Genomic DNA, 26,440 nt, shown 5'->3' with positions numbered 1-26,440 from the left:
AGCATGCATGTATAGGTCAGAGGACCATGTCAGTTCTGTCCTTCTACGACCAGGACCCATGTAATCAAATTTAAGTCACCAGGCTTGACTGCATACATCCTACTCTGCAAAGCCATCTCACAGGCCCAAAGTAATTCTTCAAAAGATTCAAAATGGAACAGTAAAGATGTGACTCTTTCTCTGAGGATTTTAAATGTAATCTTCAGGATTAACGCAGGTCATCTCAGTCCAGGGGCTTCAGAACATGACTGGTCAGCTGCTCATCTGACGTACGCATTGGCAGCATTCCACCAGAGATGACATTACCACACAAAACCATACAATTTCACCTTGCATGGCTACCCCAGGGTGATTATAACTGGAGCATCCATGGGGAGTTTGTATTTTAGTCTCTACAGAAAGTTCATTCTGTTATGAAGCAGAGAACAAGAAGCTGCCAGAAATCAAGTATGTCAGAGCTACCTCTAAGAGTCGGGGCATACAGGCTTCTCTATATGTGCCCTCATTTGGAATATGTCGTTTATTTTCTTCAAATGGGTGGAATTGAGATGCTTTATCAAGTTACTATTAATGTCACGGGGAAAAAAAGTAAATTTATTCTATATTGATTTTTCAAACTTACAAGCAAGGCATGGTCACAACACCCAACAGTATATACCTTTGTTTCACTATATATTTTTGTTTCAATTAAAACTAAAAATAAAGCTGCCTTCATATAACATAAAGATATAGCCTACTTTACATATAATAAACATATTTCTCATACTATTAAATGATTTGGTACCAAGACAGGATTTTTATACTCAAAGCAGTTGTGCTGGAAAGTATAAAAAATTTTTTTGAGGGACCCTTGATGAGAGAACCTGAGTGTGTTATGCTAGCAGGAGGAGACTGCTGAGGTCTTACCACATCACAGAGGGGACAAGGCTGCCACATCCCCCCAGTCACTCAGTCCTCATGTCCTGTTCATTTACTTTTTATTTGATTTGAAAGTAAAACACTAGGTTAACGATGTTTGCAGAACTAGCTTAACCAGGGTAACTAATGAAAGCTTGAGCATTTGACTGTTTTCCATTTTTAAAAGTGGGAAATTACAGGGGAAAAGAAAATAAAAATCAGTGATTTCCTCCAAATTGAATTTACCCTTCCTTTAACAGCAGATGAAGGGCCTGTCCTCCAGGAGCTCAGTTTTATGATGCTATGTCTATGGTGCTCGATGCTCATGAAGTCTCTTGGAGAATGGAGTGAGGCATGCAAGTGAGAAACAGGTGTGAGACAGTCACATGTGCTGTGAGGACACTCTAGTCTAGGGCTCACAGGTGGGATCCATCACTGCAGGGTGACTGCGCAATAGCTTGGGAGTTCTAATAAAGTACCAGGACTCGAATGTTCTGGGAAATCATCTCTTAGGAAATATCCCAATCTCAAATGAGAGATGGGATATAGCACTTGAGTGTTAGTGGTGGGAACTATTTTAGGATCATCTCGTTTATTAAAAAAAAATGCATTTGGGAAATTATACCGCACTTTTATCAGAATTACATCAATATATCTAGAAATTTCCACATGTCAACTCTTGACCCTTACTTTTTGGCAAGAAGACTGGGGACAGTGTGAAATACAGCAGAACTTGGTTCGTCACATGCTTAGTCTGGTGGTATTTCCCCAGCTCTTAGTTTCCATGGTTTTATTTTCAACTTTTTGTAATTGTGAACTATATGTTATTTTGTTTCATTATCTTCCCTTCTCTAAGCAAAATTTTACATAAGGTTGAATTGGGGAATAACCTTAGAAATGTAGTTTTTAAATTATTGTAATTATTATACAGTTTTTTGCAAATAAATAAATTTCAAAACTAGAAAGTGGCCAGGAAATGAGTCAATATCTTTCTCATTGTCCTTTTGAGAGATTCAGAAACGAAGCAAGAAATCCAACTGTAACTTTCTTATATGGAAGTTTCCAAGTCAGCATGACTTTCTGCCTTATAGACCCAGCTCAATAACATATACAAATGAAGATACTCTCCATGTCAGTTGGCTGCACGTGGATATTTTCTCTGAAGGCCAATAAGGAATACAGATGTAAAAGAAGTCTTATGAACCAGAGTTCAAAAGTGGGGTGGGTATATTTTAAGGTTCTCTTCTGATCTAAACAATGAATAAAACTAAGCCAAGTCTCAGTATTTTCATGAATAATGTAAAGCATACATAACTGTTAAATATACAGATTCACCAAGAAGCCTCTAAGAAATTAATGAAGCAAACCTTCCAATATGTCTATAGGGACATTGCCAGGGGGAATTAACCAAGGGTAGGAAGATCAGCCCTGAATAGAGTACATCATGGGCTCATAGCCCAGATGTTATATTCCGTTTTTCTCTTTCCTGGGCAAGAGATGAGCTACCCCACTATGCCACACCCTCATTGTCATGATAGACTGAAATCTCTGAGACCAAAGGCCAAAATAAATTCTTGCCATTTTTCTCAGGTACTCATCATAGTGATTGAAAAAAAAAATGACCAACACAAGACTACAAGGCCAATTATCAAAAATTAAGAAAGGATATATAATAAAAGATACTGTAGGAATCCTCAGTGAACCAACAATACAGACTCTGCTCCAGTTTCTTTATAATTACTCAACTAATAATACAATGGTGTTAGAGAGGGCCCTAGTTAAGTTGGACCTGAACTCTTCTCTAGTCCATGAAATGGAACATTTACCTTGCAGAGGAATCTGATACTGACCACATTCCTTGTCCTAGAGGACATAGCAAAGACAATCTCTCCCAGACGTTCTAAGCTTGTATATCCAACGCAGTCATCATATTATATTTGAGAATGGGTGCTATCCAGTGCAAATACTGAATTGTCCATAATAAAGCATGACTTGGGAATAATCCTCTGAATTCGTAACTGATATTGGGTCAAGGGAGAGCTTACCTCTTATCATTTATTTGTATTCTAGTCCAATACAAAGGCTTCATGGGACAGCTGGGCTCAATGGCTGGTTTACGAGGACACTGGCTGGAAGAAGAGCTGAGTCCAAAGGACAGTCCAGGAGGAGGTGGAGGTGCCAGTCCAGGTGGGGGAGGAGGAGGAGGAGGAGGACCTCCACTGTTAGGAAGAGCCGGGACATTAGGAAGTGGTGGTGGAGGAGGAGGTGGGGGTGGTCCAGCACTTGGAGGCAAAGGAGGTGGAGGAGGAGGTGGCGGAGGTGGCAGTGGTGACCCAGAACTCACAGGTGATATGGGTGGTGCTGGTGGCAAAGGTCCAAGTCCAGGTGGGAGAGGCGGAGGGGGAGGGATGGGAGGCGGAGGGAGTGGTGGTGGTGTGGGAGGAGCGGAAGGGGATAACTTCTGCTGACTTGATGAAGAGATGCCTTCTCTTGTCTGGAGTGGGGCATGGATGTCTTTGCTGTCTTTTGAGGGAGAGAGCTGGGTTAAGGAGATATTCAGCTTCTTGGGTACTATCTGGCTGCTTTTGGTTGTTTTGCTTTCAGCATCACAGGGCTTGAGGAAGGTCTCTCTGTCTGTCTGGATGCATACGTTTCTGAAGACCTTTGGAGAATAGTCATCATCTGTGGAAACACACACATCTCTCATCTCCTCACATCCTCCCCGGCGCTTTTCTAACTGTTGCTTGAGATTTTCAACAGTTTCTTCAAGTCTTGCTGTTACTAATGCATGCTCACCCCGGATGTGAAATGTCTTGAGTTCAAACTGAGCCTGTAGGGGAAAAGGAAATCATTGGGAAAGTAAGACTTTAACAGAAACAAAGCCAAGTAGACATTCAATAGCACTTTGAATGTGTAAATGTACCATTAAAGAATGGCCCACATAATGCAGAGAAATAGAGACATTTGTTCAAGAATCCAAAAGGGTATAAACTTACATTTCAGAATTTTCCAGATAACAAACATCTAGAGGCCATTGGGTAATTTCATCCCATCTGAACTCGTAGGAGATTCCTGCCATTGGGTTAATGTTTAGAGCAAATCTACTTAAGAACTCCCACTCTATTTTAATATCAAATTCAGAAGAAATTAATTTAATAGAGATTTGGACGGGCTTGATATCTTTTATAGCTTTTAGTGTGGATTGAGAAAAATAAAAGCAGGGGGCTGGGAGGCAGTCCAGGACTCATGCTGGTATGGAGCTGCTGTGCTCTGCTCCATAGAGTGTCCTCACCGGCTTTCCATAGCACGGCTGCAGAAACAGAAGGCATCAGGAAGAGCAATGGTATTTTTAATTGTCTGTCTGTTTTTTAAGTTTCCAGATGAGAGCTGACCAAGGTCACTGTTTGTGTCTGTTTCTTACTGCTGGCCTTCACCCAGATTATTAGCTCTACCAGATGACATCAGTGGAATACTGTCTATATTTCTGTACCCCAGCAGTGAGCACGGCATCGGAAAGATAGATAAAATCACACGCACGCTCCCTGTCTCAAGAGCCTTGCTTAATGGCTAATCAAGTGTTTCTCTGGTATAACATCAGCCTACAAATATCTAGAATACAAACCATGTACAAGGATATACATAACCCTTTAACATTAAATGTTAAAGAAATGTGTTTAACAATCTAGTCAGCAAGGTTAAATTAAAACTGGGAGCTTTTCTGCTTCCAGTAAGACACATTTTAACTGTTTTTTTTTTAAAAAAAACTTGGTTCAAATTTTCCCAATATTGATTGTGACAAACCAATTCCCAAATACTAGGAGAATATAGAGACTAAAGTTTGTGATTGTTAATTGTCCTATTCCTAGACATGGTAGCTCCAGAGAAACTCTGAAGGAAGTGGAGACATTAGGACACTATAATGTGCAGCAATGGGGATGGATTCACACTGTTTGATTCAGGTCTAAACTCTACTGCTGTCTAGGTCTGTGACACTAGCCCAGTCTGTTTCTTCGAGGATAACATTGAGCTATTTCTAGCTTTTGTTTTGTTTGCACTGCTTTTTTATTTTTTATTTTTTTTTGGTTGTGAGCCTAGCCTTTAACGGCTGAGCCATCTCTCCAGCCCCTGCTTTGTTTTTTAATGATAAAATGAAATGCTTCATGTAAATCGGGAAACTTGTGTTGGTGTTAATAACGAAAACAGTAAAAGAAGAGGTTTGCAATTTCTTAATTATTTTTGAGACTTTCAAATCTCACGTTGGTTGAATGACACCATAACACCAGGAAAAGATGATGCCATCAAAATGAGCAATATACCACAAATGTACCCTACTACCAAGTGTCTGCAACTTCAAGCTTCACCCGACTGCATGGTTAGGGTTATCTCTGCTTCAGTATCATTCCAGATCCATCATTCTCTCCCCACCTCTCCTACATCCCACTGTGATTTCTACTCTGAATCACTCACCAACATTTTATTTTAATGTTTGTGACTACTTTACCTTTGTCACCACAGAATAATTGCATATTGATATTCCCCCACTAAATTCATTTTCAAGGCGAGTTCCTGCATTGCTTCCAATTGTCAAGTATTGTTGAGTTAAGCAAGAATTTAACCTCTTTTAGATATGAAGTAACTACAAAGACACACATTTGCTGAAGACAGTCCCCTTTGTAAGATAATGGAGCATCATCTATAAGTAAAGAAAGGCCCAGGTCCCACCTCTCAATCAAATCTGGTGATACATATTTTTAAATATTGTTTTGGAAGCTGAGTTTAATTCATAAGCTTGATGAAATATGAGGAAGACAAATTAGGCTGGTTGATGTCCTTGTATCATAGTTTCCCTGTAGGAAAAATGGAGATAATAGCAGGATCCACTTCTCAAGGCAGCCATGATACGTACATGAATCCCCATTTGGAGATTTGATTTGTTTGTTTTGAGACAGGGTTTCTCTGTAGCACTGATGGTATTGAACTCAGAGACCCAACTTCCTCTGCCTCCTGAATGCTGGGATTAAAGACATGCACCACCATTACCCATTTCCCAGCGGACTCCCCATTTGTACAGTAAGGGATTGAGGAACATTTAGAACAAAGTACTGTGGACGTTCAATACCACCACTGTTGCCTTTTGCGATAGTAGACACAGCAGAGGCCAATGACCACATCCATGTCTTCTGAACTCACTATACATGACTCCTAACACAAAGTCTTATCTATCCTGCCCCATTCTTCAAAAGCATCCTCTAAATCACTCTAGCTGTCAGGTTTTTCCTCACCTACTTCTTTTCCTTCACAGCAGAGCTTTTAGGGGTAATAATCAAGGAGGGGGGAACATTAAACAGTCACCCAATGTTTGCTTTGTCTGCTTTCTCATCCATTTACTTGTGACCAAATTACAGTTGGCTTCTGTCCACTGTTCTGTGAAAACTCACGGGATTTAGCAAGCATTTTTCAGTGGATTTCCCCTGTCCTTTCTATTTGTGTTGATTGCAGCTGGTATCTTGCAGTTGAACCTCCCTGAGATCATAATTCCACCCCACATTCCTCCCACCCAGGTTTTTTTTTCTTCCTACCTCCCTGTTCTCTCCAGACAGCCCCAGAATTGTTTCCCCTTCATTCCTCAGATGTCGATACATCAGGAATCTTTCTGCTATTCTTTTTCTTGCATTGTACTCTCTCTGTGTAATGTTTTCTGTATCATATGACAAGTAAAATCCAGTCAATGATGTGCTAGCAACTTAGTAATTGCTACCTCAAGACTGTGATCCAACTACCATTTAGATTACTATACCTGCATATTTACTCAGCCATCACAGACTCCACAAGCCTGAATCTGAGTCCATTCATGGAAAACTATAGTTTGTTTCTTCCTCTGAAATTTCTCTCATGTCATCTGCAATTGCCTGCATACCATATGGGCTCCTTGTTTCTCTCAGTTCCTGATTTAGTGCTTTGTTTTTATCGGTGCTACCTTCGCCTTTCTCTGCCAACACACTCCCATCCCCCCACCCCCCCATGCACACCGCTTTTTAAAATCAGGACAATGGTTAAAAATCTACCTGTTTTTATTTGCTTGTTACATGTTCTGTTTTAGACAACATCAATTTAGCTAACGCTGATTCCAGGAAGATTTTTCTCATAAACAAATCTGTGTGTTTTATTCCTTAAGACCCCTCCAACACTTAGCTATTACTTGCAGACCTGTATGGAAAACCTAGCCCTGATCACTCCTCTGATAGCTTTTCTGCTTCCTTTGTGCACTTTGGGTTCTTGCCCCTTGCTGAGATGTGTCCTGGAATCCAGTCTTATATAACTCTTTGCCTCTCCCAGGCCTATGCTCTTTCATAAAAATATTGTCTTCTCTGGACTCCTTTTCTTTGCAGCAAACACCCAAGGAAAGATTAGCAAGAGCAGATTAGCCACTGTAGACTCCACAAATAGGCTCTACAAAACTGTATTCACTGGCATGAGGGATGCCTATATAAGAAGGCAAATGATGAATTCCCAGGCCCTCGACACCAATATCCTGAGATGATGATGATGAGTCCTACTGATCACTAAGATGGAATGCCTGCCTCTTATCCACAAACATATCCAGAACCATTGCCCATCGCTACTCAATAATCTCTTTGTCTTGGTAGCTGCTTATTCCATCCATCCATTTTCTACCAGTTCTTTGGTGTTTTCCCTTCTTCGTCTAGACTCATCTCTAGAGAGATTGATAAGTGTTTTTGTGAGTGGGGTTCAGAGCAGAACTTCACTTGATAATCATGCATTTACTCTTAAACAATCCTTCTCCAGGATCCTGATTATTTTTATGAATCATCATGCCCAGGCCTGCGGAACCTCAAGCTACAAATAAAACTAAATGAATGAGATGTATCTATAACTTGGGCCCTCTCCTTTACTTGAACAGGGAACCCACAAGAGTCTATTAATCCATTCCCAGCCCTCTTCAAAAACACAACCATCAACAAGGGCAATCCCAATTAAATCACGCTGCTTTCTTTCTTCAGCATTATTTCTATTAGTCCTAGAAAAGGTTTTCAAACTTGCTCCTCATCAGAAGCATCTGGAGAGCTTTGTAGACGATACTGATCAGGCCCATTGTTACAGACTTTCTCTTGTACCAGCAGTACTAAGACTTCCTAAGAGGTTCTGATGGGAGCCAGAGCTGAAGCCAACAGCAACTGTTGTTCATCTTTATTCTGATCTAACACAGATAATAATGACACCTTGGTACTAGTGGCTTCTTATGGCCTTTCCTAATTCTGATATGTCCCAGTAAAGAGAGTATTTCTTCATTATTTATGCTGAAATTTTACACTGGTAATTGTACACAGGAGACACTGAATTCTTCACATGGTACTCGTAACTCATGTCAAGTTGGCCTCTGCCTATTTTTTTCAAACATACACATTCCCCAAGTTGAACTTGAATGCATGATCACCTCCCACATCCCACTTGCTTACATTCATGAACATCTTCAATCTCTTATTTCCACTCACTGAAAGCCCTAGGAAAACTTCACTCAAGCTCAGCTGAGCTTTCCTTGGTTCTTCTAGACACAAATTTTCCATTGTCTGCATTGCCAAAGAACTTTCTAGGTAAGAATTGTATAATAGTCATTTATGCTTATCCTCTTTGCAAATCTACAGGGCTTAGGCAGTTGGGAACCACACCTTATGCATGCTTAAATTTTCAGAACATTACATAGCATTTGGCTAGTTAAGTATCCACAAATGGTTAGAGAGTTGAATTGATTTATTGATTCATCTTTAAGTATTCACCTCGAGCTTCTGTATTCCTATTCAATTACGAATGAAGCTCCAATAAACAAGCATGAGGTTCTCTGTCTTTATGATAGTCTTCTACACAGCATAAACTGCAAGACCTCAGAGATGTCAGGTATCAGCCACCACTAAGAGATTCATGCAGATTCTTTTTCTCACATCCATTCCCTCCCTCCCCAAAAAACCCTCTTCTTTACATAACCTCTCCAGGTCTTTGGATTGTAGCTTGGTTATCATTTACGTGGCCAGCTACCATCCATGTATAAGTGAGTACACACCATGATTGACTTTCTGGCTCTGGATCATCTCACTCAGAATGACTTTTTTCTAATCCCACCCATTTGCCTGCAAATTTCATGATGTCGTTTCTGTTTTTAACAATCAAGTAATATTCCACTGGTTAAATGTACCACATTTTCTTTATTCTTTGGTTGAGAAACATTTCCAGTTTCTGGCTGTCATGAATAAAGCCACAATGAACATAGTTGAGCAAGTATCCTTGTGGTAGGCTGTAGAGTCTTTTGGGTATATGCCCAAGAATGGTACAGCTGGGACTTGAGGTATATAGATTCCCAATTTTCTGAGGAACCACATTGATTCCCAGTTTCTATTCAAGTTTGCATTTCCACCAGCAATGCAGGCGTGTTCCCTTTGCTCTACATCTCTGCCAGCATGAGCTGTTGCTTGTTGATCTTAACCACACCAACAGGTATAATATGGAAACTTAAGGAAGTTTTGATTTGCATTTCCCTGATGGCCAAGTATGTTGAATATATCTTTAAGTGGTTTGCAATCATTTGAGACTTCTCTATTGAGAACTCTTTCTTATTTAGATTTGTACCCCTTTTTTAAATTGGATTTTTTAAATATTAAAATTGAATTCTTTGCATGCTAGTACTCTATAAGATATGGAATCAGTAAAAATCTTTTCCCATGCTGGAGCCTGCCACTTTGTCTGACTGACAGTGTCCTTTGCCTTATAGAGCTCTTTTAGTTTCATGAGGTCCCATTTATTAATTGTTGATCTTAGTGTCTATGCTAATGGTGTTCTGTTCAGAAAGCTGTCTCCTGTGCCAATTCATTCAAAGCTATTCCCACTCTCTCTTCTATCAAGTTCAATGTATCTAGTGTTATGCTGCTGACATTTACCCACTTGGACTTGATAACTATGGATGTACTTTGATTCTTCTACATGCAGATATCCAATTTGACCAGCACCATTTGTTGAAGACATCCTCTTATTTCTAGTGTGTGTTTATGGCTTCATAATAAAAAATCAGATGCCTATATGTGGGTGGATTTATATCTTGGTCTTCAATTCGATCCCATTGATCAGTGTGTCTGTTTTTATATCAACACCACATAGTTTTTATCACTATAGCTTTGTAGTACAACTTGAAATCAGGAATGGTGATACCTGTTTATTTATTGTTCAGAATTATTTTAGCTATCTTGGGTGTTTTGTTTTTTCATATGAAGTTGAGAATCATCCTTTCAAGTTTTGTAAAGAATTGTGTTGTTATTTCTGATGGGGATTGCATTGAATCTGTAGATTGGTTTTGTTCTTGGTAGGATGATCATTTTTACTGTGTTAATCCTACTGATCCATGAGCATGGGGGATTTTTCTTCGGATAGTTTCTTCAATTTCTTTTTTGAAAGACTTGAGGTTTTTGTCAGAATTGGTTAGAATTACTCCCAAGATATTTTATATTATTTGAGACTATTGTTAAAGGTGTTGTTTTCTTGACTTCTTTTTCAGTCCATTTGTCATTTGTCTATAGAATGGCTATTGGTTTTGTTTCTTGGGGAGGGGCGTTGTTTGTTTGTTTGAGTTAATCTAATGAGATAATCATGAGAGTTTTTTCTTTCAGTTTGCTTATATGGTGAATTACATCTACTAATTTTCATATATTGAACTGCATCTCTAGGCTAAAGCCAACTTGACAATGGTGGATGGCCGCTTTGATGTGTTCTTAGATTCAGTTTGCAAATATTTTATTGAGAACTTTTAAATCTACGATTAAATTTGTCTGTAATTCTCTTTCTTTGTTGAGTCTTTATGTGATTTAGGTATCAGGGTAACTGTGGCCTCTTAAAACAAGTTGGGTAGTAGTTCTTTTGTTTCTACTTTGTGGAATAATTTGAGGAGTGTTAGCACTAACTCTTCTTTAAAAGTATGGTACAATTCTGTACTAAAAACATCTGGCCCTGAGTTTTTTTGGTTGGGAGACTTTTAATCACTGGTTTTATTTCAGTAGGTTTATATATCTGTTTAAAGTACTTACCTGATTTTGATTTAAGTTTGGTAAGTAGTATGTATCAAGAAAATTGCCCATTTTCCAATTTAGTGGAATACATCTTTTTAAAGAAGGTCCTTATGACTCTCTGGATTTCCTTGGTGTCTTTTCATTTTTAATTTAGTTGTTTTGAGATATTCTCTCTGCCTTTTAGCTAATTTGGATAAAGGTTTGTCTGTCCTACTGATTTTCTCATAGAATCAACTTTTGTTTCACTGATTCTTTGTGTTCTTCTTTGTTTCTATTTGATTCATTTCAGCTCTCAATATGATTATTGCTTACGAACTACTTTTGGGCATGCTTATTTCTTTTTGTTCTAGAGCTTTCAGGTGCCAGTATGAGATCTCTCCAGTTATTTTATGTAGGCATTTAGTGCTATGGACTTTCCTCATAGCCCTGCTTCCATTGGGTCCCATAAGTTTAGGTGTGCTGTGTATTCATTTTCATTTAATTCTAGAAAGTGTTTGATTTCTACGTTTCTGTCTTCACCCACTTTTCATTCATTCAGCAGAGAATTGTGCAGTTCCCATGAGTTCATAAGCTTTCTGTTGTTTCTGTTGTTGATGATATCCAACTTTAATCTGTAGTGGTATGATAAGATATATTCCAATTTTCTTGTATTGGTTGAAAATTGCTTTGTGAGTATGTGGTCAATTTTAGAGAAAGTGCCCTGAGGTACTGAGAAGAAGGTATGCTCTTTTGTGTTTGCGTGAACATCTGTTAGGTCCATTTAACTTATAACATTTGTTAACTCCAGTATTTTTCTTCAGTTTTTGTCTCCATGACCTGTCTATAGGCAAGTGTGATACTGAAGTCTCCTACTATCAGTGTATAAGGGTCAATGTGTTATCTAAGCTACAGTAGAGTTTCTTTAATAAAAGTGGGTGCCCCCTGTGTTTGGGATATAGATCTTAAGAATTAAAATGTCATCTTCGTAGTTTTTCTTTTGATGAGTATTAAGTGTCCTTCCCCATCTCTTTTGATTTGTTTCGGTTCGAAGTCTATTTTGTTATATATTAAAATGGCTACACCAGCTTGCTTCTTAGGCCCATTTGATTTGTACAGCTTTTTCCCATGCTTTATCCAGAGGTAATGTTTATCTGTGACATTGAGGTATGTTTATTGGATGCAGTAGAAGGATAGATCCTGTTTTCTTGTCCATTCTGTTAATCTGTGTCTTTTTATTGAAGAATTGAGACCATTGATATTGAGAGATATCAATGACCAGTGAATATTGATTTCTGTTATTTTGTTGTTGTTGTTAGCACGTATGTGTGTATGCATGTATGTATATATGTGTGCTTCTTTTAGTTTTGCCAGTGTTAAATGATTTTCTGTGTTTTCAGGGGTGTATTTAACCTCCTTAGTTTGGACTTGTCTTTTGAGCACTTTGTGTACAGCTGGATTTGTTGACAGATATTAAATTTGACTTTATCATGAAATATCTTATTTTCTCCACCTATAGTGATTGAAAGTTTTGTTGGGTATAGTAGTCTGGCCTGGCGTTTGTGGTCTCTCAGCATCTGCAACACATTTGATCAGGCCCTTCTGACTTTTAGAGTCGCCATTGAGAAGCCAGGTATAATTCTAATAGGTCCCCTTTCATGTGTTACTTGGTATTTTTCCCTTGGGTTTCATATCCTTATGTTTAGTGTTCTGTATGTTTAGTGTTTTGCAAATTATGTGGCAGAAGGACTTTCTTTTTGGGTCCAATCTATTTGTCGTTCTGTAGGCTTCTTGTACCTTTATAGGTATCTCCTTCTTTAGGTTAAAATTTTTTTCTTTAATGATTTTGTTGAAAATATTTTCTAGCCCTTTGATCTGGGATTCCTTTCCTTCCTCTATTCCTATTATTCTTAAATTTCGGGTTTTTTTTCATAATGTTCCAGATTTCCTATATGTTTTGTGTCAAGAAATTTTTAGATTTAAGATTTTCCTTGACCACGTGCTCCCTTCTTCTGTTGTACTTTCAATGCCTGAGATTCTTTCATCCATCTCTGGTATTCTGTGGGTGAGCTTGCCTCTCTTGTTCCTGTTCAAATTCCTAAATTTTTTTATTTCCAAAATTCCTTCCGTTTGCATTTTCTTTATTGCTTCTATTTCCATTTTCAGGTCTTGAACAAGTTACATGCATTTCCTTCAACTGTTTACTTGAGTTTTTTCTTGGATTTCTTTAAGGGATGTGTTCATTTCCTCTTTAAACACCTCTACCATCTTCATACAGGAGGGTTTTTGTTTGTTTGGTTTGGTTTGTTTTACTTTGGCTATGTTGGAATATCCAAGGCCTGATCCAGGGGTAACATATTGTCCTCACTGTTACTGACTGTATTTTTATGCTGACATCTAGGCATCTGAGTTTGGGGTGATTATAGGTCTAGGTGCTGATTTCTGTGAAGTCAGAAGGGGATGATCTGTGGGATCTACAGGAGGCATTAAGAGTGGGGTGAGAGCTGCAACTGGGATGAGCCTGAGGGATTGGGTCTTCGAAGGGAACAGGGAAAGCAAAGGTCTTCAGGCAGGCTACCTGGTTTTCTGGCAGGTGTGGCTTCTTACTGAATAGAGGGTGTCCCTGATGCAATCTCTTAATAGACAGAGTGACTGTTTTAATTTTTGATCTGTTTCCTATCTACTTTTTGGGCTTAGAAAACTCAATTTCAAAAATTAGCATATTTCTCAAAGTTAGAGTTGACTGCATCATTTTAATAATTCAAAATATATAATGTAGATACATGTCCTCTGTCTAGTACACTCAAAGGCTATTTCCACGTCAGTGAGAACTGAATCACATTTGTGGTTCTAATCTGATTAGGAATTGGGCTCTACACAACACCCCCAGTTTCCTCTGGGGCTGGTTCTCCCTTCCCCTACCAAATCCTCATTATTTTTTAATATCCTCCATAGTACTACCTTTCAGAGATATCATCGAAAGAACACACTGTACTGAAACTCAAGCAACAGAAGGAGACGTTTGCTTGTCTGGTCTCCACCACAGGCATGCCTGTCAAAGGGAAGGTGGAAAAATGCCTGCTGATGACAGACATCAGGTTAAAGCCAGCACAATGGGAGAAACAGTCCATTAACATTTTGCTGTTGTTACAAGCATTGTCTCTCATTGGCGGTGCCAGCTCAGTAAAAAGTCAGGTTACCTGCTATGTGACTGAAGCAAGTTAGCCTTTACCAGGGATCCATCCAAATTCTCCATCCTTGTGTTGGGGGAAAGCTAGATAGCTCATGAGAACTATGCAGAAGGACAGAAAAGCTTCACTACTTCTGAGAAGTATAGTGTAAACTGAGGGGAGCAGAGGAAAAAAAGTCAAGGAAAGAGGAATATTATGGACATGGAAGGCTGGAGAAGGATGAGGTTCAGTTCTCAAGGAGTACTTTGGTAAGGCAAGAAGATGATGCTCCCGTGGTTTTGGATATGGTCAACTGGGTTTTCTGTTGTTTCATTTTGATAGCTACGCAAATACCACAACTGCCCTTTATTTAACTGCCCTACCTTTGCACAGTAAAATCAAAAGTCTCTATTAATGAAAAGAATGGCATTGGGTTTATGAAAAGGCATAAATTGCCAATAGCTGGTTTTAATTAACTATTATCAGTAATTTTTTTCTCCTTATCAGAAATAAAAGCACATCGAGTTACAACCAAAAGGGCATCTCAGGGACACTCCGAAACATGAGGCACATCTGATACATCACCATAATGAGAACTTACTAAGAATGAGAGAAACAGGATGGGGGCAAAGGGGGAGGGGCAAAGAACATTCAAAGCAATGAAAAGTTCATTTAGGCTGATGTGGGAGTAGATTCCAATACAAGAAATGCTGGAGAGTGAATACACAGCCTATCTGTGAAAGCAAGGCTCAACATGGGCAAGGAAAGAAACCAACAAAGAAAATTGAGCACACTGCCAAGAATCCTCATTTACTTATTCTAGCTCTTGTAAATCAGAGAGGCACACCTTGTGGGTGATGTTCCAACCTGCATATGAGCACACAGCTGGGAATTGGTCATAAGAGAATTTTAATCCTTTTAGATATCAAGACTCATCTTCCTTCCACAAACCATTTTGAATGGTTATCAAACGACTAACAAAATAGTTTTGGCAACAATCAGAACACTGGCTTTAATTATTTTATTTCCCAAATAAGGAAAGAGAAGTACAGACATATTAAGTAAATGGTTACTAAGAGACAGACATGACTCTAGTGTGTACCTTATCATCCAATTTTGGTGATTAATATTTTTTCTTATTAAATACCTCTTAGGAAGTCAAACTACCAAAACAAATATAAAGATATTTTCTTATCAGAGATCCTCAGTTGAAAACACTTTCTCTCTGTTCTTCTGAAAAGTAGCTAGAGTCATTAAACAACCAACAGACTGAAACTTGAATGGTTTCAGTGTAAATGGAAGAAAAAGAATTGGCTAGAAAGATCAACAGAGCTAGATCCTATTTCTTCATACTTCAGTCATGAGCTCCTTTGCCTTTTGCCAAGTTTTAAATTTTCCCTAAGCTTCATTTTATTGTCTAAAATTAGATATTTAAAATTTAATCCATTTTGTTTCCTCTAGCTCTACATTAATAATTTCCACACACACTAGACTTCTTATCTTTCTTTCAAATACCCTTGAATGCAGACAGCTTTACTTCTGAAAACTTCATAACAGCTTAGAGCACAGTATTAAACAGTCTATATAGAGCCCCAACTTTCATTATCAAATGTTCTCATGAGGTCAGACAGACTCATTAAGGTGTTATGAAACCACAACAGTAGTCAAATGTTCAATGCAGGTTAGTGTAGACATAGTTTTGAAAAGTGATAGTTCTAAACCATTCAGTCACAAACTTTCAAGATAAGCAACTGTAACTAGGGATAGTCCCAGAAGTAGTAGGGAAGTAAAACAGAATGAAAATAATGTTGGGAATTTGCACTGAGGTTTGTACTTGAGACACAGAACAAGAGTATAATCAACATGTATTTTGTAAAATAAAGAAAAATAATTATTCAAGGGACATTTTGGTAACATTTTCTGTCTAATTTTTAATGTCACCAAATAGAATATCAATCATAGGATGAATGCACAATGGAATATCCACGAAAATAATTTTGAGTCTTTGTTTTTCCAAAATGTAACTCTAAGCCAAATGAGCAAACCCAAGACTGAACCTTTTTAGGCAATAATCCAACACACTAATCTTTTCTGCATCAAGAATGGAGAACTGGGACTTTATGCCATATTATCGCTCCAAATGCTACAACTAGTCCAAAGAGGTGTCACTTACTCTAGAGCTCATGCCTGCTGAGGAGCAACTGTCAGGAAACTCTGGCTCTTAAAACTGACAGACTCTTAAGTATAGGAATCACTTTAATATTTTGGTCTCAGTGACTCACTCACTTGTCTCCTAGGGGGAGCCATTCTTGAGCTGATATCCTGTCTATATGACAGTTACATTTGGGAACTAGGATATGGTACCATTTGAAACTAAATTATGTTTGATTTGTACACTCCAGGCTTGAATATTCTTTTATTCGTTTTGTTTGTTTGTTTGTTTGTTTTAAGAACCAGGTAGGAAACTTAAAATGACTAGGAGGCAAGTTAAAAAGAACTGTTGGATGAGAATTAGTCGATATCAAAGAGAGCCAGCTGCTAAGTTCTTCTGAGATAAAAATAAGACTGAAACTTACGAATCAGATTCTAGGGTCAAGGGTCAAGTGAAATGGCTTATTGGGTAAGGCACTTGCTTTCCCAACCTGACAACTAAGTTTGATGCCTGGGACTCCATGATGGAAGGAGAGAACTGACTCCAGCATGTTCTCTCTAGTCACACATACCCCTTGCCAAATAAATAAACAAATACATATTCATGAATATATATGTATACACATACATATATACACACATATATATTTAACATATATGTGTAAATTTGATAGTAAGTAATATAGTAAACAATATACAAAAATTAAGTAATCCTAGAATCTTAATATATAATGACCATATGTTACTATACATTATTTTTCTATTATAAATTATATGAAAACATATTAATATAAATATATATTAAGATATATTAAGATATGTTAAGATTCTAGGACTACTATCTACAAATTAAGTTTATGTCTTTACAAATGATGTAGACCTCCAGTAACTGAATGTCACACAGGTAAATAAGATAAATTCCCACTTCAGTAGGACTCTCTGTAGTATTGCTATATGAACCAAGGAGACCTCGGTTCTCTTGAACCCATTAGAGATGGGGCTCTTTGCTGTCTCTAATAATCACATACTACAGAATGAGCATATTTTGTATATGAAATCTTGAGAAAACAAGCACCAAAGCCTCTGTACTTTGGAGAAGCTCAGTCAGAAGCTCAAAATAGCAATGCATTCGTGTCCTTTGTCCCCTGAAGTACAGCTGAGCTGGCAAGGCTTCACCAGACTGCTACTGTCAGGTGCTATTCACATCTAAGATTTTAGTCGACAACTGTGAATAAAGAATCAACAAGTCGCATTGATCTGTTCAGCAAAGGCACCCCGGATCATCCATGCTGCTTTTGCTACATCAGCAATAATCTGCTCTAAGCTCCAAACACTCATTGGCTCTCTCCAAACTCATTTTTACGAGTAACCCAGGAGGTACTTGGCCTTCTAGCTTCATTATTTGAGCAAATGACCAATGATGTGTGCCTAGGCCACAGTCACCTTCTCTTTGACACTTCAAGTCTTGCCAGGAATTAGTCACTGGATAAATCTACCACTAAATGAGTTCTCAATTGTAGGATCATCAACAGAGAAAAATAAACAAGAAGCCATTGCAATCTGGGTCCTGGCCTAAAAATGCTTCCCTACATTTTCAAAAGCTGTTTGTCCCAGCCAAAAGCTGTACTCACTGTAGAAGGTCTAAGGTGTCAGAGAGACTTCAAATTTAAGTACTGTCTCAACCTTTCAGTCATGAGCCTAAGGAGAAATGTTTTATGACATATTCTGAGATGCAAGATAAAATAAAGGGGGAATATACAATAAAATATCAGTCAAGGAGCCTAGTATTAATTCATCAAAATGTTATGGCATGATCTTAATTTCACATTTCTGACTCTATTATTTTTATCTGTAAAATGTATGGATCAGAATATCTAGGTGTGATGCTAGGTTTATGTCAAGTTGACACAAGCTGGAGTCATTTGGGAAGAGAAAAATCTCAACTGGAAAAAAAATGCCCCCACATTGCTTGTAGGCAAGTCTGTGGCATTTTTTCTTGATTAACTATTGATGTGTGAGGGCTGAGCTCACTATGGGAAGTACCAGCCTTGGGCTGCTGGTCTGGGTGCTATGTGAAACCAGGCTGAGCAAACTCCGAGGTACAAGCCAGTAAGAAGAACTTCTCCATGGCTTCTACATCAGCTCCTGCCTTGGCTTCCTTGGATGATGGACTATAAACTATAAGATAAAATAAAACCTTTCCTTCTCAAGTTGCTTTGGTCACTGTGTTTCATCAGAGCAATAGAAACCATAACTAAGACATAGGGTGTTTACAAATCAGATTTCCCCAGGGGCTTTAAGGAGGGTTCGTGGTTTTTTGAACAGGTTTCATGTTACTGTAAAAGGAACAACTCTGGTTTAAAAACCTTTCCATTGCTGCTATAAAATGTGTATATCTGTGCACTACTCATGTGTATACTACTAGTGTACTTTATGTTTGTGGTCTGATTGCTTTGTTTGCATTGTTGTTCTTAGTCTTTTGAATTCTAATATTTCAATCATATCTTTCCAGGTCTATTCAGTTGCATCGAAAACAACTTCTATGATCAGAAAAGTTCTGACCATGCAGGTTCTTTTCCTTCCTTTGTTCCCTACATCTGCCACCCCCAGTATAAACAAACATCAAACAATAGAGTAAAACAAGTCTTCAAAACTTTAACAACCTACAGCTTAGAGAGATATGAGTGTCAACCTCTTCCATAACTATTACAAAGCTTTCTCTCCTGTGGCTCATTTTCCAGAACTTCCTCTTTGCAAGTCTGGAATGTGATATGTTTGGTGGTAATCATCTAGAATGGGGCTACAAGACATTTGGAAGCACAGATCCTGGCCTGGGTATGACTGCCCAACCCAATGCTCTAAGTTGGCATGTGCTGGTGCCTTTAATACTGTAGTGTTGCCCTTGCTCCCTTTTCTTACACTGTACTTTCTATCATGTAACTGATAAGAACTCTGATTTTTCTCACAGTAGTTGATTACTAATATAGATGATAAAATGCCTAAAAGTAAAAAGGTTTCCCATGTTACAATCCACAGACCCAGAGAGGCTAAGTACCAAGGAGAGCTCGAGGAGGGATGCATGGATCTCCCTGGGAAGTGGAAATGGAATAGATGTTGCACTTGGACTGGGGGTGCATGGTGATGGGAACAGGAGGGATCAAGTTGGGAGAGGATGGAGAGAGAGTACTGGGAGAGACAACTGGAAGTGGGGGAGGCAACTTGGGGGCAAGGTATAAACCTAGTGCAATATTAGGGTGATTCTAGCTAAGACTCCCAGTTATGGGGAATACAAATCCTGAACTAGCCATCTCCTATAACAAGCCAAGACTTCCAATGGAGGGTTCAGGACAGCAACCCAGCCACAAAACCTTCAAACTACAATTTGTCCTGCCAACATGATGTGCTGGGGTAAAAGTGGCACAAAAATTGTGGAAGTGGTTAACCAATGACTAGTCTAGCAGGAGACCCATGCCAGGAAAGCCCATTCCTGCCATTTCCTAAAGTACCAGAAACCAGAAGCCAGTTTCCTAAGCTCAGAGACCTAGCACAGAAGCAAACACAGCTGGCAAAAAAAATATTTAATGAAATGATGCCTAGTGATAATTCTGCTATACTCGTAGATTGTTGCCTAACTGATCGGCCATCAAAGAGGCTTCATCCAATAACTGATGGAAACAGATGCAGAGACCACAGCCAAACTATAGGTGGAGTTTAGAGAATACTGCTGAAGGGGAGGGGGAAATTGTAAGAACCAGAGGGGTCACAGACACAGCAAAAATCCCACAGAATAAGCAAACCTGTACCCATAGGGGCTGACTGAGACTCAACAGAAAATCAGGAGCCTGCATGGATCTAACCTAGGCCCTCTGTGTATCTGTTATAGTTGTAGTTTGGTGTTTTTGTGGGACTCCTAATAGAGGGAGCTGGGGCTGTTTCTGGTGTGTTTGCCTGCTTTTGAGGCCACTGTCATCCTACTGGGTTGCTTCACCCAACCTCAATATTACTAGAGGTGCTTAATCTTATTGCAACTTGATATTCCAAGTTTGATTGGTATCCATGGGAGGCCTGCCCTTTTCTATAGGGAAAGAGAAGATGAGTGGATGAGGAGAAAGAAGGTAGTGGGGGATGGAGGAGGTAGGGAACAGAGGGAGGAAGATGACAACGTGGTTGGGTCTAATATATAAGAGGATAAATTATTTTTTTTCAAAAACCTTCCACAGTTCTGAAAGAAAAATAAATCTAACATCATCTATCAACCGAACAAGTTTTTAAAATTGTTGTGTTGACATTTTCACACAAGTATACACTCCATTCTGATTACTCTCTCACAATTCCTGTCTCTCTTCCACCCCTATCAATCCTAGCTCCTCCCTACAAGTCTCTTTGCCATATTCATGTGCTTCTATAAACCCAGTGAGTTTAACCAGGGCCATCTGTGTGAGCCTGGGCTTAGAACTCTCCGTTAGGGCTCCTCAGCAGTTACACACCTGATGGCAGTGCTTTCTAACTTCCCAGAATCTATCAGTGGCCACTAGTTCAGTAGCGGTAAGGAAAGGGCCCACTTCTTGAAGCTGTCCCCCACCTAAGGTTGGCTGTGAACAGGCTCATTCTTGTAAAACCTGAGTGTGAGAAAGAGCAGTTGTGTCAAACTCATAATTGAAGTGGCAATATCATGCCTGGTTTTATTTTATTACTGTTTTTCTTAATCCAGCCTTAAGAATAGAGAAGTATTGGTGTAAAAGAGTACTTAAGGTTTTTAAAATTGGCTTCTAAACAACATGCTCACATTTTTTCCTTAGCTACATAGAACATCACCAATCAAAACAGACAGACTTGCTCCCTGGTGTGTGGTGTGATTAAATCAGTTGTCTCATATACTTTAGGGATCCAAGATGAAGACTATAATTGTATCAGTATCATTTGCTTCTCATTCTTGCAATAAGTCCTAATCTGTAAAACTAGGATGCTGTGGCTTGCCTTGCTTTCCAATACAGTTTTCATGGAAAATGAAAAGCATTTAGAACTTCAGAAAAACTAAAAATAAATAAACATTGTTGCTGAGAAACATCATGTGGCTTATATAATATTGGACTGCTGGGAATGAAAATTCACATTCATTCATAAGCTAAGATTATGACCCAGAGATTCCCTACATAGATGTTTATGTTTTATGCTTACATGGTAAGGTATAAAACACTAAAAACACTATGTCTGAATAAAATCTATTCTTTACCATACAACTGATTCTAAGTTGAATATGTATATGATAAGGATGAATGTTTTTATTGTACTGTACATGCAACAACAAGCCAGGAAAACATGTATGCATGTGACACATTCTGTTGAGATTTTTCTGAAGCATTTTTTGTTTCTTTTTGCCTTGGAGATATTTGAAGGAAGAAGGAATGAAAGAAGGAAAAGAGGGAGGGAGGGAGGGGAGGAGGGAGGGAAAATGGAAGGAAGAAGGGAGAAAGAACAAACCAAGACACAGAACACTGGGACTTGTAACTGCTCCCTTATCTAGATAAAACTGCTAATATGTTCACAGACAAACACTGCTACAAAGGACTACAGCTTCCTGTTGTATTTACAAACCTCTGTGCATGCTTTCTCAAACATCTAGCTTAGGCTGCCACCACTGTACTGAAGATTCATACATAAATAACTTAAGGCACCCCCAAATTACTCAGCTTGGTAGATATTTTTCCCCTCATTCTCCTTTGGAACTTTAGCTTTTTATGGTGGTTTTAGAATCTTCGTCCTCTTGCTATGTCTAAGACTACCCTGTCTCCTATGCTCTTTTTTTTCTACCATCCAAATATGTGGCAAGTTCTTGAAGTCATTTTTTGTCTCCTGTTCTCTTATGTACCCCTAGAGTGGATATTGCTGAATTAATGAAGAGTTTTCTAATGTCCTCAGTCCTGAGAAGTCTCTAGTTACTTTGTCTGGGAGTACTGGGCTCATTTGGTCAAAGGAAAAGAGGAAGGGGTGATGACTGAGTAGAGTCCATGAAAGGACAGGGCTGATTCATCCTTAAGATCATTCTTCAACAAGCTGGTAAGGACACAGCTGATGGTGACAATGATCTTTTCTCCAAATCTCATGAAATCCTAGCAGTCAGAAGTCCAAAGTTCTAGGTCCATCTCATAAGACACCATTGAGTTTGTTTTGTCTACTGGTTCTTCCAGCTAAATTATTATATAATACACACAGGGCCCAGATGAGAGTCAACAAATGAAGTGACCCAGAATTGGTCAAAATAAACATTCTTCAGTACACCAAATATTGCCATAACTATGAACAGATGCCACATTTCTGTTTAAAAACTTTCAGAGCACTGTTCTTCTAACATCATTAGAGAATGAGTATGAAAGTATTTACTTTGATGAGTATACTTCAGCTATTTTAAATGCATGTGTGCCACTCGAGTGCACATGTATACACACACACACGCACACACACACACACACACACACACACACACACACTGATTGTTGTAGTTCCCAATTCTCTTTCAGTGTAACAGACAATTGGCATAGAAATGCCTTGAATAACAAAAAGAACCTTGACATAGCACCTACTATGGTTGGACATGAAATCTATCTGCCTGGCCCGGGTTCTTTTCCTGAAGCCTTGGTTCCCATATGGCAGCATTACGTTGGGAAGGGCCTAGAAGCTTTGAAGGTGAGGCCTAGCTAGAGGTTACAGGAATGTTCTCAGGGAATGTATCTTGTCCTGGTCCCTTCTTGTGCCTCTCTGCTTCCTGTCTACTGTGAGATGACTTCCTTTGATCCACCACACCCTTGGGTCCTCAATAATAAAGCTGGCTTACCAGGAACTTCTAAAATTGTGAGTCCAAACAAATCTTTCCCCACTTTGAATTGTTTTTCTCAGTATTTTTCACCATGGTGAGCACAGCATGCAATACAATGTGGGTGATGGATTTTTTTCCTTTGAAGTGAAAAGAATATTTCTAAGTTTCTGTACAAAAGTAATTTAGTTTACTGAAGAATGGACATCTAGGGCTCAAGATGGGACAGAAATGTTCCTTGAGTTGAATTGCTTCATATGGGATCCTTGCAATTGAGAATGTTTAGAATTCATAGGATGCAAACTATAAAGTGCATCCACAGCAACCCAGCCCGCATACAACAGTGGGGCCACCAAACAGTTCCCTTTTGAGTAACGGCACAATTCTAAACTCCACAAAAAGGGTTTCTATACCCAAAGGGCATCAACACCCATTGTTTCTAGAAATGGTTTTAGCAAAGTGTCACACCAATTTATTTGAGCCCAAAGAAAACTGATGTACTATTTAAAAACAGATCTGTTCTTTGTATAAACATGAATTAAGAAAAAAATGTAAATCCCCCATCTAGGTTTATTTTTAAATAGGGGCTTTAATTATATATTTATAAACCTAGGGTGTCTGATGCCTTAAACAGTTAAGATAATAAGTTGTATTTGGCAAAACATGTGTTCTGATTACTAGACGGTTGATGACCCTTGGAACATCGAGATTCACATGAAATGTCATTCTAGAAAGATGCTGTCAGAAGAACTTAGAAGGGATCAGATCTCGTTTTGACTTGATTCTATTCTCCTGGAATATAGACAAACCACGTTCTCCTTCCCCCCTTCTCTTCATTAGACTGTATTAATTCTGATTGATATCCATCTCTGTAATTTGTACTTTTTCAAAGGATAATTGCTACAAGACCAGTTTTTACCCTAAGTAACTAGATGATATGAATTTAAATAACTCTTATTTTCTAGCTGATTAAAAATGAAATGTAATGTACAGAATGTTTTCATCATATATCTTAATTCTGCTCAATGTTTAAATATCATTTCAAATTTATTGTGACAGAGGATTATGGATGGTTATTATTTTTCTTCCCCACAACCCATCTTAGACTTTATAGCTGCACATATGAACAGGATAAAGAGATGGAGGCAGTCTTACCTGAAAGTCCAGCCATAACTCCTCCACATGTCACTCAAAGGTTAATAACTAACTTGAGACAGAGGGTCAACCTTGTAACGTTCCATTAAAGCACATGACAGCTATGCTGTTCCACATGATGGTTATTTTGCTGTCTTATAAAATGGGCGTGTCAGCCACAAGAGATAACTTCTCAGTCTTCTACCATGTACCCTTCAGGAGAAAATAAACTGGCCAAGTGATGATGCCAAGTGACTATGCCAGTTATCTGCCTTAAACAATTACAAACCACTCACATTCTAAATATTTAGATTAGTAAGAATTCCAAGTTGGACCAACCCCTTTCCTGCAGTGTGCATCAGAGTCGTAGAAGGTTTCCTGGTGCATGCACTTGAACACAGTATTGACACAGCATATGAAACTGGTTAGAGTGGTCGAGGTGTTTGGAAGAAAAGAATTTTGATTTTTATAAAGATTGGCAAGAAGATCACTTTTTCTTCCAAATTTTGTTAAAACATAACCCAATCTCAACTATATTCGTTACAAAACAAAACAAAACTAATCCGAGTCACTCTCTCATTTCTATTTGCTTTCATGTTAATTTTTTTGGACTTTTAACTAACTTTTCATAGGTAATAATAGTGTAGCATTAAGTCCAAACATAACCTATCTGTGGTGAAAGTACTAATAATGCAATTTTGCAAACAGAGTTCATCAAGGAGGAACATCTTTCCCTGCCTGGGCATAACTGGCTTTAAGCTCTCAGGATTGCTGTGCAATATACTCTAGCAGTCTCTAGCAATGTTCTCTTGATGTCAGGGTAATGTTCTTAAAAATCTTTTGCAACCAGAAGTGCCTGGATGCAAGGATTCGGGAGAATGGGGGGTGGGAGCATTCCAAGAGGTATTAATTACCAATGGCTGGCAAGATCTCTGTCTCTTTTCTAGGTAATGAGGTTGCTAATGAGCTACAGAGCAAGTGATGCTATTGGAGTCCAAGATTTGAGTCTGAAGTGAAAAGAACAGTAAATGTGAACATTTAGCCACAGCTCACAAATCTATAGGAGTTTATCTGAGACTTATAAATTAATCCACACATGATAAAGAATGAGAGTGGAGGGGGGAAAACACGTACTATATTTTGACCTTAAGAACAATTATTTGCTTAAAAAAATTAATCGAAATAAATGGTTCGAAGATGTGGCTGTGTTCTTCTTCAATTGATTTGTAAATTCCTAACAGAAATGTACTTAGTTCTGTGTATATGTCTGAAAAAGTCTCTAAACTTGTATGTTTAAATGTCAGACAGTATATTCTCAACATCACCTTCCAGTGTAGGCTATAGTAATGGCTTTTGTTCCACTTACAGTGAAACCAGTGCTTCCTCCATCCTTCTTAGCCACAGTTCCATATGACAGCTGGGATGGAGCAACGGACTGCACAAAGACTTAGCTTTCAGTCACAATGCTTCTGTCATATCATCTCGGGCTCTCCTGTTGCTAACTGGTTGTAACCAGTCCACAACAACTCTCAAAGTGTGGTGAGTTGTTCTATCTATAGTAACCTTATTTCTTTTGGCAGTATGTCACCTCCATTAGGTGTAGAGAAAAAAAAATAGCCTTTAAGCTACACCCTACAACAGCTTTGAGTTTTTCATCTATAAAGAATTCACAAATGGACACAGACATGTGACAGACACCTTAGCTAAGATAAATGGCAACTCACAATAACTGTCTCAATCCAGAACATATGATAATTATCCACCTCAGATGACCTCAAGGTACAAACACCATTCTACCAGTAAAAAAAAAAAAAAAAAAATCACAAATTGTCAAAATGTCTTTAAAAACAAACAAACAAACACCTTTCTGGGAGATAGTTTTCCTACTACTGTTGTCTCTGAATATGAAAAGCACTGATTGTTCGACTATAGGGGAAGACAAAGAAGAAAAAAACCACTGTGGTTAACTTGTTCACTAATGTATATCTTACTGTGATGGAAAGTACAAGTGTCTACTCTCTGTTAAAGGCTTCAATCCCTCCTGCTGTAGGCACTGAAGGAGACAGGTAGAAGAAAGTAGACAAGAACATGCCATAATTTCCAAGAGTCTGTTAAGTGCATAAGTACAGTGTGAAGAGCCCATGCTTTCAGAGAAGGGAGTCCTGTGGCGTGAGAAACTTTTTATATACACTAGTGAGATCTCACTGGACTCCATAAGTGAAAACGCAATGAAA

General features: G+C 38.6%; 1 protein-coding gene across 3 annotated transcripts in view; it reads right to left on the bottom strand.

Annotated features, from left to right (window-relative positions):
- Positions 1–26,440, bottom strand: part of Fmn1 (formin 1) — a 333,700-nt gene that overhangs the window by 175,742 nt on the left and 131,518 nt on the right. For all 3 annotated transcript variants that reach the window (XM_028766940.1, XM_028766941.1, XM_028766942.1), the window contains one exon: positions 2,943–3,727. In XM_028766940.1, the coding sequence (XP_028622773.1) occupies positions 2,943–3,727 (785 nt within the window). The remainder of the gene's footprint in view (positions 1–2,942; positions 3,728–26,440) is intronic.

This window comes from Grammomys surdaster, unplaced genomic scaffold, assembly GCF_004785775.1.
Source record: "Grammomys surdaster isolate TR1022 unplaced genomic scaffold, NIH_TR_1.0 170, whole genome shotgun sequence".
In the NCBI taxonomy this organism is placed as follows: domain Eukaryota; kingdom Metazoa; phylum Chordata; class Mammalia; order Rodentia; family Muridae; genus Grammomys; species Grammomys surdaster.
The sequence above is the reverse complement of the archived record's forward strand: the minus strand, read 5'-3'. Positions and strand labels throughout refer to the sequence as shown.